Source organism: Parasteatoda tepidariorum, chromosome 10 (genome assembly GCF_982258835.1).
Source record: "Parasteatoda tepidariorum strain Cologne lab strain chromosome 10, Ptep-v5.0, whole genome shotgun sequence".
Classification (NCBI taxonomy): Eukaryota; Metazoa; Arthropoda; class Arachnida; order Araneae; family Theridiidae; genus Parasteatoda; species Parasteatoda tepidariorum.
The window spans coordinates 79512203-79532305 of NC_141764.1; the positions used below are offsets into that span (position 1 = coordinate 79512203).

Genomic DNA, 20103 nt, shown 5'->3' on the forward strand with positions numbered 1-20103 from the left:
GGGTTAAGGGTAAAAGCAGTTCTCGCAAAAAAAAAAAAAAAAAAAAAAAAAAACTTTTACCGTAAAAAAGTTTAGAATGTTTTAGCAAAATGTAACTAATAACATCATCATAAAGCTGTCAGCAAGTTTTTATTCCGTTAAAATTAATAAACACTCTTTAAGCGTACAACTAGTCGAAATGTTTTAATATTTAAAATAATTGGCAAGAAAAAGAGAATTAACTTTTAGCGTGATACTGCTCTTTTTTTAAGGTGTTTTGATTCTTGAAAATAATAGCTACACTTAAAAACATGTAATATAAATTTTTCTTGTATCTGGAATGTGATTGGCTTTTTCCCTCCAACAAAATTCCTCAGTTCTTTTTACACCTCATCTTCTCAGAGGCTGGACATACATCCCTTTGAAAATAATGCTGAACTATCTCTTCCTTTTGTCCTCTCAAATGAGCCCTCCGGCTACGCCCCTCAAATGCCCCTGCATCCAATCAGCGGACGGCACTTTTACCTCACCCCCATGCTTCCACTTGGACCCCAACAACTCTACGCGTGGAGGAAACACGAGCGGGGGCGGAGAGGGTGAAAACAGCGTCGAAAAAAAAAGGGTTTGGAATCCGGCAGCAACCGAGTTGAGATCTGGTGTCGGATTCTGCTGGAAGGACCGGAAAACTGTTATACTCCAGTCGAAAGAGAGCTTACGAACGGGGGCGCGCCTGAAGCCACGCCCCTGGTAGGCGGTGCGCATGTGCCCCTGCGGCGGCGTCCCTCCCCCTTCAGCACCTACCCTGCGGCCGCTGTGCCGGTCTCCACCCCGTCACTTCCTGGCCACTCGACGCCAAATTGCCCATCACCGACTTTTGTCTCCCGGCACCCGACGGCTACGATTTTCCCGCCCCCCCTTCTCGCCGGCACGCCGGCAAAGAACGGTCAACACGCCGCGGGACAATGTCCTTTCTCGCTCTGGACTCTTGCTCCTGGCAGGTAAGCCTTTACTCCTCAAATCCGACCTTTCCTTCCCATTCAAATTGGAGTATTTATCTAATCCACGTCCTACTCCGCGGGTATTAAGTTTCCTTTTCGCCCCCACAACAACACAATTCCGGAGAGATCCCCCTAAGCACTCTCTCTCCTTTAAGTAGCCGCCAAAACCCCTCAGGACATTTTCTACATTTGTAAATTCGCATGTTTATACACATCAACTCGAAAGGATGCCAACCGATCCCAATGTCCGTTTTGCGACGACATGGACCTGCAGGTGGAATACACTTAGTTAACCTTCTTTTTTTTTAAGTGAAAAAATAAATTTTTTTTTCTCTAACTTCTTGAAAAGACTAAAAATGAGACCTGCTCGCGGCCAAACGCGGCTTTCGCTCGTCTCTCCTACGCCCTCGCCCTGGCCACCCCCGCCGCCCTAACTCTCTCTCGTTCTCTCTCTAAAACAACAGCCCCGGGGCGAGGAAATAAATGTTGTATTTACTGCCGCCGCCGCTTGCTGCTATAACTTAATCATATTTTCCTCAGCGTTAGAAGGGCCGAGTCAACTCTCTTGAACGAGCTAGTTAGAATCTCTTTCATGATTTCGTAAAAGCGGCGATTTTAACCTTGTGGTCAGTGGGACAGTCCGAAAAGAAGTACCCTCTGTTCGTAAAGTTAGTTTCGTTATGGTAGCGCTTGCTTGTATCGATACCTTACCTAAGATCCTTGAGATAGTAGTAAAATGTGATATTTATGTGATATAATGTTGTATGTAAATGTGCACAAATTTTATAAGTGTGGTTTGGTTTAAAGTTTTCTAATTTCGAATAGTTTGGCTCTGGAACAGCAGTTTTACAAGTAGAGGTAAGTTCGAACATTTTAAGTAAACTGTAGTCTTCCTTATTCTTGTATTTTAAATGATAACTTTTGTATTAAAGAAAACACAATCAAAATGATTTGTTAATGTTGACGTAAAATACTCGGCTGAACCTTCGCAATAAAAAAAATGCAGTGAACATTAAATAGATAATTTTTCAATGTTCATGTAAAATATTCTTCTGAATCTTTAGTATGAAAAATACAGTTAAGATAAACTAGATAACTGTTAAGCGTTCATGTAAAATACTCTTTTGAACCCATAGTATCAAAAATGCAGTTTAAAAAATATATATAATTTTTCAACGTTTAAACAAAATACTCTTCTAAACCTTGATATCGAAAACACGGTTGAAATAAAACTGATAATTTTTCAACGTTCATGCAAAGTGCTCTTCTGAACCTTGGTATCAAAAACATTGTTAAAATGAAAAATATAATTTTTTATCCTTCTTGCAAAATGTTTTTCTGAACCTTTGATATTAAAAATACAATTAAAATAAAATAAATATTATTCTAATGCTCATATAAAATGCTCTTCTAAACATTTGGCATTAAAATACATTTCAGACTAGTATGTTAAATTTTAAACTTTCATGCAAAATTATCTTCTAAACCCAGTTTAATTGCGTTTGCTAAGGGAAAAAATGTCTTTTTTCTGTATAAAACACCCATAATTTTCATTTATCAAACTCTTCAAAAATTTCTAAGTCCCACCATTAGAAGTGCAACAATAAGTTAAAAATGATTGAAGCTACAAAAAGTATTCTATTTGATTCTTTTCATTTACTGAAGGTGAAAAACTATCTGTAGATTTCTAAGATAAAGAGATACATTTTATGAAGTTTAAAAGTTAAGATACATATTTTAAAGTTTAAAGATAGATACTTTTCATAGAAAGTATAAGATAAGCTAAAAATATAAATAATTTGCTAAGATAGTATTAAAACATCAAAAAAATATACAAATTTTTTTTTTTTAAAAATCAAAAATCGCTTTTTTTTTAAAGTTTTCATTGAATTAAAGAGAAATTGTAAAACTTGTATGCTTAGAAATGCATTTTCCAACCGAAAATAATAATGGGGAAAAGCATCGTAAAAATTTTATTGACTTAATATCATTTATTAAATATGAAAAAACTCTAAGATATTTTTTTCAAATAAAGATATAAATTCTGTCATGAATAAAGATATAAATGATGCTAGAAGAAAAAATAAAAAGATATAAAACCAATAAGAACTTATATGTTTAAAAAGTTTTATTAAATTCATAAGACATTTTAAAAATTACAACCTTAAAATTGTATAAATTAGCTTAAAATACTAATATAGAAATGCCAATTTTATACTTGCTTAGGAAGTTTTTATCTAAACTACTAAACCATCTAAAGATGCTAAGATAAAAGCATAAACGCAATAAAGATTTAAAGCTGGTACTCTAATAAATTATATTAATATAAAAGATATTGACACTATTTTAAGAAATTGTTTCCGTAAAAAGATGTAGGAATTATTCAAAGAAGTTATCTCTTATAATGAAGATAAGATATAAAGACAAAGAAATAATTTAAAGATGTTTTATGATAAAAAAAAAAACTTTATTCTACTTATAAATCATTTCAAAAACCTCATCTTTTTATTAAGTATAGCTGATTTTAAAGTTTATTATCGAATGTAGGCATATAAGCAGACTTATTTCCTTAACTGAATACTAAAAATAATTTGAAGATAGTATTTATTGATAACAATGTAAATTCTACAAAGTATAAAGATATATATAAAGATATTCTAAAAAAATATCGCATTATTAAAGTAATATAAAGAGATTATTCGAAAATAAAATAAAAATATATCTTATAAAATGCAACTATTTAAAGCTACTATTATAATAAATTGTCTTATTAATTAGATATTAATAAAATTTTAATAAATTCTATCATCATGAGGCAATCGGAATTCAAAAAATGTACCTTATTATGAAGATAAGATCTTAAGATAAGAGGAATAATCTAAAGAAACTTTATAGTCAAGTATTTTATTCATTGATAAAGAATTTTAAAAACCTCATCAGTACATTTATTTAAATAGTAACATGAATTGAATACGAAAAATTATTTAAGGACAATAGTTAAGGATAGTATTTGCAAATTCGATTAAGTATAAAGATATGCATACTATTCTAAGAAAATATCTCATTATTAAAGTAGGACGAAGGATTCGTTAAAGATACTTAATGTTTAAATTGCACAAGAAATTTTAAAAATTCTATCTCGTTTAGAAATAAGTTAAAAATAACTGAAGTTGTGATAAAAGTTGATAGAATAATTTATGGCAAACTTATTCCTCGGATTGCATGTCTGAAATATTTTTTATAATCAGAATAGAAATGGGAATAATGGCGCTAATGTGCGTTTAGTTATACTATACACTTTTCGTTTCCAAACTGATGAATAAATTGAAACAAGTTTTTACAAACTTAAACTATCCAAATATTATCTTATTAAGATTGAAAATAAATAAATAAATAAATAAATCAAAGAATGATGTTGTTGATATGATAAAATAAGTAGCTTTTTTAGTATTGAAAAAATAAAATAACATAACAAGTCTCTTAGCAGCAAAAATATACAGATTTTTTTTATATCGTGTTTGAGTAAGATTACAATATATCTAATTTTAAATGGTGGTATAGGATTAGTATTATTTTAAGTTTCGGTTATGTCCGTTTCTGAATAATTTAACTTAATTATCTTATGTTAATGTTAAAATAATTAAAAAAAAGTCTAAAAAGCATACTAATTTTTTTAAAATGAAAAATTTTCCTGATTATTTGCGATAAACATTCTACGAATATATTTAGTTTTCAAGATTTATCGAAATAATAATAAAATGTTAAATCTAATTTCTGTAACTAAGCATTTTAATTTGCCATGGAAAAAATTTCTTCTTTAGTTTTTGTTCCTAAAAAAGTTAACTAATTTGAATTGAATGTCAATGTATGTTGATTTATTGTATTGCTGCAGATTGAGTAAAAAGGGTTAAAATTGGGGTTTAACAATTTTTAAGAGCTGAAAATATTTCATTTGACCCTTAAATAAGTTTGCATTAGTTACAAAAATGATCTGAGCTATTTTTCTAATAATAATAACAATAATAATTTATAATTTTCCACTAACCGAAACATTTATTATTAATAAACTATTAAGTATACTTTTATACTATTTCATTTAAAGTAGTACATGAAATCAGAACTTCCTTTTAAAAGTTATTTATAGAATATTAATGCTTATAAGTTTAAATACAAAAAAAATGACAATTTTGTATATTACAATTAAATTTTATAGATTAAAATTTATGAAAAAAAATTCTATTTAAAACTGAGCTATTTTTTTTAAAGCTTTTTCTTTAAAAAAAACATCAATGCAGTGAAAAAGCATAAATATGATTTAAGTACAGTTTTTTGATTCAAAGATATACTCTTATTTCAAAATTTATAAGAGTAATAAAATTTTAACGTTTTTGAAAGCCTCAAATTTATTCATAAAATATTATAAAATGCAATGTCAATATTCACACATTTATGAAATATGTATAAGTTACATAACATAAGTTTCCCTTGTGATGAGCTGCATTTACAATAAAATGGATAATAATAATAATAATAATAATTCAGTGAAAATATTTTTTAATATTGATCTTTTAATTTTTATAAATTTTTAATATGTTGAAATATTTGTTTTTAACACCTAACTAAACACATTGTTTCATTTTAAATTTAAAATATTTTCTTGGATTTATGAATTTAAACTTGAGATAAAATTTTTTAATCTTTTCATTTAGAGAAATGTAGCTGATTATGTTTAAATTAAGTAGTTGTTGTAATAAGATGGAGTTACAATGTATAAACTTCTGAATGTTATTTTCAAATAAAATTTTTTTTCGATATAGTTTAGTAATAATAATAATTAATAATGATAATACTAATAACGCATTGACTTTAATGAGTTGCATTTTATTTTAATGTTTGAAACATTATAGCATTCCTTAGCATGTGCTTCTTTTTAAACAAATAATGCAAATTTATCGTTCCTTGAATAAAATTCTAAAAATTTCTATTTAATAAAAAATAAATTTTTATTTATCGATAAATTTTAATTAATTCAATAAATTGACAAGAGATACAAAAATCAATAAAAATTTTTTTGGAATTTATATGGAGTTAGTATTTAAAGATTTTGTGTATGAAGTTAAAGATGTATTTGCATATAAAGATTTAGATAATGTTAAATAAACTTCGTTATTGTTTTTAAACTAACTCCTGTTTAGTTTTCTTATCATTTTTAAGTATCATTTACAGTTTAGATGGATACAATATATTTTAACTCCTGAAATTATCAGCACAAAGATAACCTATTACACTTGTTTAGGTTTATGTTCAAAATACTCTTAATAGGAAATGTATTAAAATACTTAAATTAATTATTATACTCAAATGCTAAAACTTGTTTTAGGTTTGCTTAAAAAATTTCTTTAAAGATCCCGCATTGCACGATTTCATGTTTTATTTTCAACAAAACACTGATGATTCAATAGTAAATTCATTTAATAAACTGAAAACTTATTACAGAAAACTGAATACTTATTACAATTATTTTGTTGGTAAAATTTTTTGATAAAAACATCTTCATGGATAGAGTTAATTCGCCGAAGTATGAAAGATTTTTGTGTTGGTAAAACAATTACTCTTTCAATGCGAGCCATTGTCCGCTCTGTTGCTCAATCGGGGATGTATCCCTTGTTGACGGCATTATGGCCGGTGACGGCCGCAGCAGCTGCATGGCTTTCAAATGGTAAACGGTAGACATTAATACCCCATTTATTGTGCTGAATATGTTACGAATGGTAAAGCTTTGTAGTTTCAGGTCTCGGATTTGTCGAATGTTTTTTCAAGTGTTCTTGAATGTTATTTTTCTCACTCACTCTTTTTTATTGTTGAAATTTATCAAAGTTCGTTCTTTTATACTTCGCAGCAATTTATCAAGTCCCCTCTTGATTATTAAAATAATCTATAGTTTTCTTCTATATTGTAAACTAAAACTCACTTTTAGCCTTTTTTATTTAAAATTAAAAGTGTTTGTATCCAGTATAAGTAATTTAAGAATTTGTGTTAATTTTTGCTTTTCATTTTTCTGCTTTTTTTTGGTTGCTTTTGCATTACGTAAATATTAGAAGATCTAACTACGTATAGACTAAAATTGTCAATGACTTTTTTAAAAATAATATTCCTCTTTAGTTGCATCTCCAGTTTTTCTGTAAAATATTCTGATTTTGTATTTCACAACAATTTATTAAGTCTCCTCTTGATTATTAAAAAAAATCCATAATTTTTTTCATATTTTAAACTAAAACTCACTTTTACCCTGTTTTTAAATCAAAACTGTTATAAATAATTTAAGAATTTTTGTTAATTTCTTGCTTTTCATTTTTCTGTTCTTTTTTCTGCTCTTTTTTTGTTGCTTCTGCATTTCATAATTGTTTAAAGATCTAACTGCGAATGGACTAAAATAGTTAGTTATTTTTTTAATTATTACCCCTCTTTAACACCGTCAGCTTCTCTGTAAAATATTATGCTTTTTTAACTTTCCGTATTCACAAATTTCTTCATAATAAAATTAAAATATTATGGATCATCTTTATATGTTATGTGATTTCCTATGTTTCTAATTTAAATAGAGAACAAAAAAAAGAAAGAAATATAACAAAACTACGAAACCAATTCATTTGAATATTTTAAATTTAGAAGGCTTTATGAAATCATATCAATATTACTTAAAAGATAAAGTTAAAATATAATGCATGTATTTAAAAAAGCATTTTCGAAAAACGCAATGAGCACTTAAATGCATGTATTTGAATTTTACAAGTACAAGTACAAGTCGATTTTCACAAGTATCACGTTAAAATAAATGTTTAAATTTAGCAAATAAACTAGAATTTATACAAATGAAAGAATTTTAAATGTAAACTGGTAAATCTCTAAAATCAGTATTAATATCTGCAAAATGTTTTTCATTTAATGTTTTATAGAAATAAAAAATAGATTGTAACTTTTTTACTGTAATTAATAAATAGAAGAATATGAAATTTTATTTATTTATTTGATGTGTGCGAATTTTGAATTATAAATTGAATTTCCAAATGATTTATAATTTTTCTTTTAAGACTTCATATTTGATATAAATTATTATTATTTTTTCATATAAAAAAATACCTATACTAAGTAATGTTTTTGCAAAAATTGACATGAACTCTTTCTTAGTCTCAAAAACCAAAGTAATCAGGAGAAGGTCATGCAAAATTTTTTTAAATTCTATAATGCAAAATAAAATATTAACAATAGTTTTTTATTGTATATTTACTTTCGTACTTTTTGTTATGTATGTTATACTCTTATTTCGAAAAAGTTTTATGAAAACTCACTTTTTTTTCAAATATCTAAACAATCCCATTTATCTTGTAGTGATTTGGGGGATATTTTATTAAGATTATTACAACAATAACATTGACTTTAAAATTGTAGTTAGATAATGTATTGTGTGCTAATTTTATTGCTAACATTATGATCAATATTTTTTTATGTAACTTATTTCAATTAGTTTATGATTTGCAGCATTGTAATATCAATAGATATTAATACGCACTATAAACTACATATACTTTAGTCAATGTTTTTGTGTAGTTGTCTTAAAGAATTAAGCTTTTTAGTATGTTTTATTTAAATAGAAAATAAAAAAAACTTAAAAATATTTAAACATGCCGAATTTATTTTGCATAGCAATAAACTCTTGGTATCTATTACAAATTTCCTTAAAACAAAATGCAAAAATTGTTCTTGTTTTCCCGATACAAAAACAAATAATGTATTGTGCAAAATTGCTTTGATCTTCGCCTAGTAATTGTTCATGCAAGCTTGCAAATTTATGAAATTAATGCAACAGTGAAAAATTTATTTATAATAACTAATACAGTTTATATGTATGTTTTCATATTTATTTCGAAAGTAATTTTTCTCTATCCTCTGTTAAAAAACTTAACGATTTAAATACTAGCAAAAATATATTGTAATATATTTTCTCTCTATATTTAAATAGTGTGTTTGTTTTACACTCCCTTTTTCGGTAAACAATATTGATTGATATTCTATGTCTTCTGAGCCACGATGGCTCAGTGGTTAAGGTACAGAAACAATGTGAAAAACTGAGGTTCGATTCCCAGTGGCGGTTGTAAGCCTACTCAGGGTCAGATTTATGGGTGCCAGCTTGTCTGGGAAGTAAAGACGATGTGCGCAGCGCTGAATACATTTCCACAATCGTGCCGTTCGCGAAATTGTGGAGCCTTAATCTACATGACCCCCCTATCCCACATCGGGATGTTGAGGGAATGTTTCATTCTTTTTTTATTCTATGTATTCTATAAGTATATTTGTATAAAATGTGACAGTAATTTGTTTAGTAAACTTCATGTTTTCCGATTTTTACGGTATTGGATCAATACAGATTGAACGATTTAACAGTGATTTTATTTTTGTTTCTAAAAATCAGAAAGATTTTTTTCTGTTTTATGATTGCTTCAAACGTAACATGCAATCTTGGAGTTAAAAATCCTCCGGAAACACGTAGTTCAACTTTACTGTTTGATGAAGAAGGATGCTCTTTACTTTCCGTAAAGTTTGTTTTCTTACAAGTATTGCATATTGGGAGAAAAACCAACCCAACATGCCGGTGGGGGAAAACGAAGGTTTATATCTGGCACTGAATTATTCGCTGATTTTTATTTTAATAAAACTTTCTGTTGCAAACAGAAAAATTTCGAGCAGCGTCTTAAAATAGTTGTTTATAAAAATTTTTTTGAAAGTTTTTATTAAATATACTGTCACAAAACGAGAAGAAACGAGAAAACGAGAAGAGTTCTACTATTATTATAATTTTTGAAATTTATAAATTTTATTTACGTTAAAAAGAAGTTGAATGAAAATGGATTGCTTTGCATTGCAATTCATTTTACTGTAAATTATGTAACACCTGTTATATTTCATAATAATTTTATTAATTACTGTAATGATTGTAGTAAACAACATATAAAAAAAATTTTATATTATAATTTTGACCACTTTAAGATAAAATAACTAAATCAGTATTCAGAAAAATTAAGTTTGGTTAAATTTTATGTTAAAAAATGCTTGTTTATATTTTACATTTTGGTTAGTTGCACTTTAAATAAAAAAACTGAACGAAAATGCATTGTTTAATATTAGACTTCAACAAAATTTGCTGTAAAAGTACTTAAAATTTGTTATATTTTAGAATAATTTTTTTAATAATGATATTAATTGTAGTTAATAATCTCTATGAACATTTTTGTATTAAAGTTTTGATAAATATTACTTTAAGATAAAGTTAGCAATCAGAAAAATTACGCTTCGCTATATCGATGATCCCTTTACTTTATCGATGATATGTAGAATTTTTTACAAGTATTATTAACTAAAGAAGAGTTGTCGAAGGATCTGAGACTACTGTTCATTAAACACTTTCATATTTAATAGATTTTTACTACTGTATAGTGTGATATCTTATGAACATAATTCCTCTTATAAAGCGAATTAAATAAATAAATTAATGAATTAAAAAAAATTAATTTCATTCTGTTTGTCCAGCGTTAAAAATGTTCCAAGTTTACAGCTAATTTTTAAAGCTTAAAATTGTCCATATTTCAATGGATAAATAATAATTTGCATTTACAATTTTTAGTTTAATTTAAAAAAAAAAATGTTACATATAAAACATAAAATAGTGAAAATTTAGGTGCAAAGATAATGCTTTAAAATTTAAAAAAATTTTAACACTGGGAAACGGCAAGAAATTATTAAAATTATCAATAAATATTAGTTTCTTCAGATTAAATTATTAATCATTTATTTCAATAGATCTGTGATCTAATTAAGCAAATAAGAATGTTATTACATTACTTGATTTTATTTGTTTTTTTATTACTATTAGGTATTACACAATTCTTTCTTTAAGCACATTTTTATCGTATTAATAAATTTATATACTTGTCGTTTAAACGTCTCTATGTTACCAAAAAATGGTATATCGCGTTAAGTGTTTTTAAAAATTATAAATGAATAACTATTGTATTGGGTTTTTATTGATTTACGAAGAATAAAATAATTTTTTGAAAAGTAAAAATTGTATAAATATTCTAAATCAGCGCATAGTGTCTCTTCATGATGTTTCTTCCTCTTCTTCTATTTCTCTCCCTTTTTTTGTATTTCTAGCTTACTTTTTCAATATATTTAGAATCGAAGTATAATTTCCATTTTTATTACGGGTCTTTTCCCTGAGTTTCAAGAATAGTTCAGCACTTGTTGGTTCTGCGAACTATATTTATGATACAAACATATGCAGTACAGATAATTGGACTAAGGTGCAATAATTTAAAAAATTTTTCAAATTAAAAAAAATAGTTGATTTAAATTAAACCATAGCATCATGGTAATACAGTTTGAGAAACTATTAGTTGTATGATATTATGAATCAATTTGGCACACATCGGTGGCAATAGATTTTGAGAAATCATAAATTGAATCATAGTATGAATGAACTTTTCCTGCATTGTGGTAAAAGATTTTGAAAAAACATAAATTGCATGGCATTATGAATCAACTTGACTTGCATCATTTCAATAGATTTTAAGAAGCCATAAGTTGTATGGCAATATGATCCAACTTTGCATACATAGTAGAGTTTATAATGCCTTTAGTGGTATGGTAATATAGCTGTAATTAAGGCACAACTGTGCACTAAACTACGGTTCGTAACATTATAAACAAAGTATTAAATTGCTCTCATATTGCATTTCAATTTTTGAAAATTTAAAAAAAAAATCTGCTAAAGTGCCGTTTTAAACATATAAACCCAATCAAGCATGTTTATTGCTAATAACACTATATACTATATTAGGGCTTTTGGTATAACATTAAGCAGTATTCAATCCAATTCAGAGAGAGCAGCGGAAAAAAACTTCCGTTCAGGGACGTCAACGGAAATCTCATCTCTTTTTCACCATTTCCCCAATCGGTCGTAATATCAGCAGAAAGATTGGATACAAATTCTTGGAGCGATGAGCAACCAAGGGTACAATCAATCATCTAATGGACATCCCTTTCTTTCCACCCCTTACACTAGAATAGATAAAAATCCCCATTCTCCCATCCTTTTTTGTGTCTTCATCTCTCACCGATTCTATTTCACTGAAATTACAATGTTAGGGTCACGTGACTACTGTCATTGTAATGTTGAAGTGAATGTTCTTTATGTACCATCTCATCTCCCCCTTTTTTTTATGTGGGTATCACTTTTTTTTGTTTTGCGGTTTGAGGATTTAGTATCTATTTTTGTGTGGGTGATCGTTTTGTGGTGCAATTGATTCTGATATGTTTCGCTTATTTTCATTCCTTTTCTCACGTGGATTAATTGTAGAATTTCAATGCAGTATGGTTACAATTCTAAGTGTAATTCTAAAAATATATGGTTCGTGTATTATTAAGTACAATAATTTTTTAAACAATAATAATACCATTTTAAGCAATAATAATACATTTTTTTAAAACCAAAAAACGGTTAAAAAATCGTTTTACTTAATAATATACAAACATTCTTCAAAATTATTCTACTTAAAAACACCAAGTATTAGCACTAAAACAATATTTTAAAGTGAGAAAAATACCTTGAACTTTCCCTTACATTGGATTTTTTTAATCGTTCTTCTTTGACATTCAATTTTGAAATTTTGCTTTAATAACTAAAATTTAATCGATTATTTAATCGACATCAGATTTTTTTTTCACATTTTGCACCACCTTAAACACGATGTTTAATGCTGTTCTTAAAATAATTGTCTGTGCAATTTTTCACGAGTGTTTATGATGTTTATAAGACTTTACTTTTTTAATTATATTGATCCATAATTAAGGAGTATATGCACTTGCTTTTAAAATAATAGTTCAAAATGTAGTTGATAACTTTCTAAATAAAATTCTAAAAAGGGTTTTTGTTTTAGGTGATAGAAATATTTTTTTACAGTGTTTAGCGTATATGCAAGAAAATGCCTTATTTTTACTAAAAATGGTTACTTAAAATAATAATAATAATAATAATTTTTTTGCTATTTCTTTAAGTTTTTACATATCATAAAACAAATAAATTAGTTTTTTAAAATTTTATATCAATATTTGAAGAAAAAAGTTGCTGAAACTAGTCAGATTCATTAATAAATGTATGAAAATTCGATTTCAAATTTTGTTTATCTTACAAACTGTTTCTTAACGATACAGAGAGAAGATAGAGAGGGTTGTTTTCACATGTTGTAGAAGAGGAAAACCCTGAATTCACACTTTCTTTTTTTTTAGATGTTTTTAATTTTTTAAATTTCGAACATTTTGCGAACTATTTCATAAATAAAAGTAAATGCAGTTGTCCTCATATATTTTAGAAAAAGAAAATCAATTAACATTTAAAAGAATTAACATTCTCTTCAAATAAATGTTTGAAAATTAGATTTCAAATTTTGTAAATCTTAGAAAAAATGTTTCTTAAATAAAATGGAGAGAGAGTTGTTTTCACATGTTGCAGAAAAAGAAGACCCTGAATTCACATTTTTTAAATGTATTTAATTCAAATTTCTCTAATTTTGAATATCTTGCGAACTATTTTATAAACATAAGCAAAGGCAGATGCTTTCCCATATTGTAGAAAAAGAAAATCTCGAGCTAATATTTTATTTGAATAAATGTATGAAAATTAGGTTTCACATTTTTTATATTTTGAGAGAGAGTTTTTTTCACAGTTTTTTTCACATGTTGTAGAAAAGAAAACCCTAAATTCACATTTTCCTTTTTTAAGTGTTTTTAATTTTCAAATTTTGAACATTTTTCAAACTTTTTTATAAGTATAAGTAAAGGCAGTTGTTCTTAAGTTTTGTGGAAAAAGAAAACTATGAATCAACTTTTATTTAACATAATTTAAATTAGATTTGAAGTGCTTGTATATCTTACAAAGTGTTTCGGTGCCACAAAATTATATTTTAAACCAATATGTCCTGTAAAAAATCAATTATCAAAGATTAAGAAAGTTTTTCATTATTACTATCATTTGCTCAACTGCCTGTTCTCTTTGAAATTTTATTTTTTGAAATAAAAAGAAAATTCCATTTGGATGAAAGTTAGCACAAATAATTTTTGTTACAAGTTATTTTAACTGTGGGAAATTTGAAAGTTAACTTTAAAATTCTTTTAATAGATTTAGAGACTCCACCTCCTGCTCGCAACCCTCACCAGTCCCTGTAATTTATTCACATTCATCATTGTTTATTTATACTTAAATGTCAGTATTTCCCTCAAAAACGCTGGACATTTTCCCTTCAAAATATAAATTTATTTTATCTTTATGTAAGAACATTTTGTTAATGTGTAAATTGTAACGAAACAGATGATTTACATTGATTTGAAAAATAATCACCTGAATTTGAAAAAAAAATTAACCTAAGGAATACAGATTGTGAGACTCAATAAGAAGAAATAAATGGGAATTAGTTTTACCTGTTAAAGCGACTTTTAACAATTCAAATAGGGGACAGTTCTTATCGCTATTTATTAAGTTTTTTTTTTTACTCTTAATTTTACAATGAATGCTAAGATTCATATATGGGAACATGAAATCTCTTTTTCTCTCTCTCGTTTTCTATTTTTAAGTGAGCTTATAAAGATATAAAGATTTCGGGTAGGAAACTTTTTTTTAACATCAATAGATAAATAATCAGCAATCGAAGTAAAAAAATTTATAAAAAATCACGATAAGCACTTAAATTTGCTCTACCTTCTGAACAAACGGGAATTTTGAAAAAAAAAGAAAAAACCTCTTGTTAAAATTATGTTACAAAATGGTCCTACCAGTGCGTCAAATTGTAACTGTAATTACATTTGCAGTTGTACAATAGATCATCCAACATAGTTTTTTTCCTTTACTGCAAATTTTAAAGTTAATATTTCTCGAGCTAGATGTCGAGTCTGAAATTTTGTTACTCCGTCATACTCTCTCTATTTTTTTTTCTACCCATCTACGCATTTTTGCGTCTTATAGATTTTGAGCAGTAACGCAAATTGTAACGCAACGAAAACAAAATTCGCAAACAAGAACTTAAAATTGATACAACTTTTGAACAAATTGAAATTGATATTTCGAACAACCAAGTTCATAAACAAATGCCGTCCTTTTAGCATGCCGCATTTCAACTTTCTAGATGCATTCTAACGGCCTGTTGAGCATTCTGCATGGTATTTTTTTCAACAAGTTTAACAGTTAATAATTATCAAAAAAATCATTGAATGATAAATTTTTTTGCTCCAGTGTAACTCCCGTATACCTTTTTACAGATCTTAGTAATTTCAAGTTTCAAAGTTATGTAGTTTTTAGCAGCAAAATGGAGTGTAATGTTAAGTTGATCAAATTAAACAGTCACCGCCGTCTTTGCTAATTTTTTTTATATAGAGATAAAAGTAAAATACTGGCTTTTTTTTTCTATTGTAAAGCCTCTATATAGATTCGCATTTGTAATTAGACAGAGCAACTTAATTGTTTTTATGTTTCCTGCAATAATATTGGTTACGTCGGAAATAAATCACTTTTGGCTAGTAACTAAAATTTTTTATTTATTATCACTAATTCTAAGAAAATACTGAGAATGGTTTTAAAAATGAGTAATTATTTTCTTATTAATTGATAGAATTCGATACAATGAAATTTCATGTCATAGAATCCCTATTTGCATTTAAATATGAATTTATTTTTAATTTGCGTTTTTGTTTACTTATTTATTTTTTTAGTATTGGTTTACGCATTAATCTTCACAGTGCTTTTGCAGGACGTTCTTGTTGAAAAACGATGCACGAACCGACATTTTTATTTGCCAGCATGAACTAGATTTAACTGAACTGAAGACAAAGAGCTGTTGCATAGGTTGAATCAATGGAGCAACAAAATTCTATTTATTTGCAAATTGTCATTAAATAATGTCTTTTTTTTTAAATTTACGGTCAGTTGAGGTGCCATTTCAATTTAAACGTCAACAAGACAAAGAATCATTCAACATTTCATTTGAAATCTAGACCTGGTTTCTTCGAACTTGTAAATGTAGTTTATCTGGAGTATCTGAAAAGAGCAGATATTTTTAACGAAATTATCTTTATTAGTAATAAATATTTCATAAGGCATTTTGGTATTGAAGTATTTCTGTTCAAATTCGAGAATCTCTTTAACTTCTTTTAGTTTTTTTCCCACAATAAACACAAATAAAAAAAGAAGACTATTTACAAAACAAAATATTAACAAGTTAGTGAAAATCATTTTCGTACATCAATGAGGATGAAAATATTTTCTAACGTATCTAATCGTAGGTTTAACTTATTTTAAAATGGAACGTAAAGCATACATAAAAAAATTATTCTTTTTTGTCTGAAGTTGCCAGATTCTCAAACTCAAAAGTGTAAACCAAAATAATAACGAGAAGCAGACAAGACAGAAGGACAAAATTTAGAGAGAGTGGCAACAATTTCAATTCCAAATCTAACATTTCATAATAAAGTCACAGGAATTACTTTTCAACCATAAACTATTTGAAAGTATTATTATTTATTATTACTCAATGTAGCATATTTGAAGTGTTTGTTTGTTAATGTAGCTTTTTTTTACTTTCAAATTTTACTCAGGAGTTGAGTTTCGGGATGTTCAGAAAAAAAAGTGTTACATATACATTTAGTATTAATTTATTTTAGCTATTTCAAGATTACTTTTTCCTTGGACTCTCACATAATTTTCGATTTTTATGCTTGCTTGACCTTCGTCAGTGCGTTTCACTATTTTTTTTCATTTTTTAAGTAAAATAAAATGTTTTAATGCCCGTTTGTCAGAAACTTTTCAGTTCATTTTTGTCATTTCGTAATTTACAAAGTAGTATAAAACATTCGGGACTTGTGTATTACTGTGAGAATTTTCATTCTAAAATTACTGAAAAATAACCGACTTTAGTCTGTCCAGTTGATTATATTTACGGTTATGAGCAATTATTTATTTTTACAGCAGGAATGGTTAAAAAACAGTGAAAGAAAAATTATATGGTTTTGTAAACATTCACAGCTAAAATGAATTTAGGACATTAGAGTCAGACTTTTTGTTAAAAAATGGACAGTGGAGTTAAGTTGTGGTTGAGTTGTGTTTTGTCAAATGTACCGTGGAGTGTGACTTATTTCGTTTATTTTGTAGTGTAGTCTATCGTGAGTGATGAGAAATTGTGTTAAGCAGCTCTGTGGTGCTGTCATGAATGAGAGTTTCGCATTTAAATGGTCTAGGGTCACCAATTGGGGACGATGGACACTGGAAATTCTTCAAGAGTTGAAGAAAAGGAAGAAATGTTGTGGTGTCAGCGCTGGGATTCGAATCCTTATTCAAACCTTGGGATTAGCAATATTGTAACTTACTTGTTTAAATAATTGGATAATCGTATTGTTACATAAATATATATTTCTATGAATGCGGTTTAAGAGGGACTGAAATATCAATATAATGTTAATGCTCAAAATATAAGTATAATATCAATGTTGATGATAATGTTTAAGCGTTTTGAAATTGTCTTAATTCAAATTTCTACTGTCAAATTCTAATAATTTTAATTGTCTAATAATTTTTTAAAAAGGCAAACATGCAACAGTTAAATTTGTGTCTGGGAGGTCCTGGGAGGTAACGGCTCCATAATTTCATGAACAACAACATCATTGTAGCAGTGTTGTCAACACTACGCACTGGCCGCTTAAACTTCCAACACTAGCTGGTACTCATCGTTTTGAAATTGGGTGGGTTTCATGCCGCCAATGGGGATCAAACCACAGTCTTTCATACTGAAAGTTCATACTAACCACTGAGCAATAGCGGCTCACAATTTTAATACTCATGTCAATACTATATTATTTCTTTTTGTTTTACTCACTAATTCTCAAATTAACCAACGCAGTATTAAAATTTTATATTAATACAACAGTTTGCAGTTAGTGTATACTTAGCATTTCAACATAAATCTCAATACCGTATCATATTGTTATTTTATATGCCAATGCTCTAAGTGTTAAAAGAATATAGTTATTTTAAAAATAAATGCAATATAAATTATTGAAAAAATAAAAGTATAAACTCAAAGATAATTTTTAAATGATAACTCGCAGTTTTTTTAACTATTGATATCAATTTAATATAATTTCAGTGCTCAATAGATCAATACAATATCAATGCTTAAGATATCAATGTATTATTAATGCATGAAGAACAAAACTGTATTAACCAATTAAATACAACAATATTATTAATACTTATACGAATACAATAATCTGTAGATAATATTGTGTTCATGTAAGTATATTTCCAGCTTTTTGATGTATAAATATTGATTTATAAATATATAGATATTTTCTAGTTTCTTTATTTATAAATGCATAATATTATGTGAATATAATAATAATATATTTATATACCAAGAGGCTAGAAAATATTTACTGCGAAATTATGTATTATGTGTGTGTTATTATATCCCAAAGAATATCATAATTAACTCTAAATATTATTTTTCCAGTATTATTATACTGATTATATTTTTATATGAATATATATCTATATAAATACTGAATATTGCAAAACGTCATTCTGAATTACTCATATATATATGTTCTTCTTCTTCTCATTGGCACGACAGCCCAGGATGGGCCTTGGCCTTCTCAACAAGCCTATACCAAGACATTCTTCCCTTAGCCAAGGTTCTCCAGTTTATTATCTTTAAAACTTTTTGGTCCTATTCAAGGCAGTTTAAAAATCTTAAGTTTGGTCGTACTCTTTTTCTTGTACCTGTTGACCTGGCACTGAAAACTTTTTTTTTTGTCCTACTATCCTCCATTCTTATAATATGACCTCCTGCCCATTTAATCCCTTGAATTTTGATAAATTTAATGACATCAGGTTCTTTATATGTTTTGTAAAGTTCCGTATTTGATCTTCTAAACCAGGTACCGTTTTTACTTATTCCACCAAAAATGCTTCGCAGTATTTTTCTCTCAAATCTAGCTATCATATTCCATATAAATATGTACTTCTAATAAAATGCAATTATTTTTATTTAAAAAAATTCTAAAAAAATAATTTACTATGCAAGCATTAAAAGGAATATTAAAAGGAATATTTATATTTAAAAATAATTGATTTAAGTCTATTATGTAGAATATTTTTTGTTGCGCAATTTAATCTTGAATATTTCAAATTCATCTAAATCTAAAAACAGTTTAAACAGTCTAAATACTTTAATAATCCATAATTTTGAATGCGTATCATATCTCAACTAATTTGTTCATATTGCAAATCAAAGTTAAAGTTTCAATATCTAGTCCATTTTCTTAAAATCAAAATCAAAACTATCGCTCTCTAATTACATTCTGAGCGGTAACCAAAAGGGCGTCAATTTCAATCAATAAAATTCAAGATTCCTTCAAAATTACTACTTTGGATAAAATATCGACTCTTTAATTTTAGCCTAGGGGATTTTTGATCTCTAATCCCTTTTACCTGCAGCTCTCCTTTTGAAGTTCTTAGCTTTTCTAAAAGTCATATGAGAAAATGTTATTATTGTTTTTTGATATCGTTTCATCTGTACCGACAATTTTGACGATATATCGAAAAGATTGAGGGTGGGAGAGCTTTTAAGATTCAGCATCTCTACTATGGTTAACTGATTTCTAATTTTATAAAGTGGATTCAGAGTGGCTTCCATTTATTTGAAGTTCGCTTATAGCTCTGCGATGCCCACCAAACGATAGGTTGAGGAGAATTGAAAGATATTGAAAACACGAAAAAGCTGTTAGTATTCTTTGTGTTTATTAAAGCATTTCTTAAAGGTTGTAAACTTTTCTTTTATAAATTTTAATTGTGGTTTGGCAAACTGTATTTAGGCTTATTTGTATTGAAAAGAAATTAGATTTATATTTACCTCTGCCGTATTTTGTTTGTATTAAAATGTGGATATTTTAAAAACGGATTCGTTTTATTATCGTATAAACGTTAAAAGGTTTATTTTAAACTAAAAAAAAGTCACACAAATAATTTTTT

At 27.3% G+C, this 20103-nt stretch overlaps 1 protein-coding gene across 2 annotated transcripts in view; it reads left to right on the top strand.

The window, feature by feature from the left end:
- The first annotated feature begins 622 nt into the window (after positions 1-622).
- The window catches only part of LOC107443623 (transcription factor AP-2), a 188899-nt gene continuing 169418 nt past the window's right edge, over positions 623-20103 (top strand). Inside the window, exon 1 of one of the 2 annotated variants that reach the window (XM_071184187.2) lies at positions 623-977. In XM_071184187.2, coding sequence (XP_071040288.1) covers positions 942-977 — 36 coding nt within the window. In that variant the 5' untranslated portion in view covers positions 623-941. The remainder of the gene's footprint in view (positions 978-20103) is intronic. The other variant, XM_071184189.2, reaches the window with a different exon arrangement.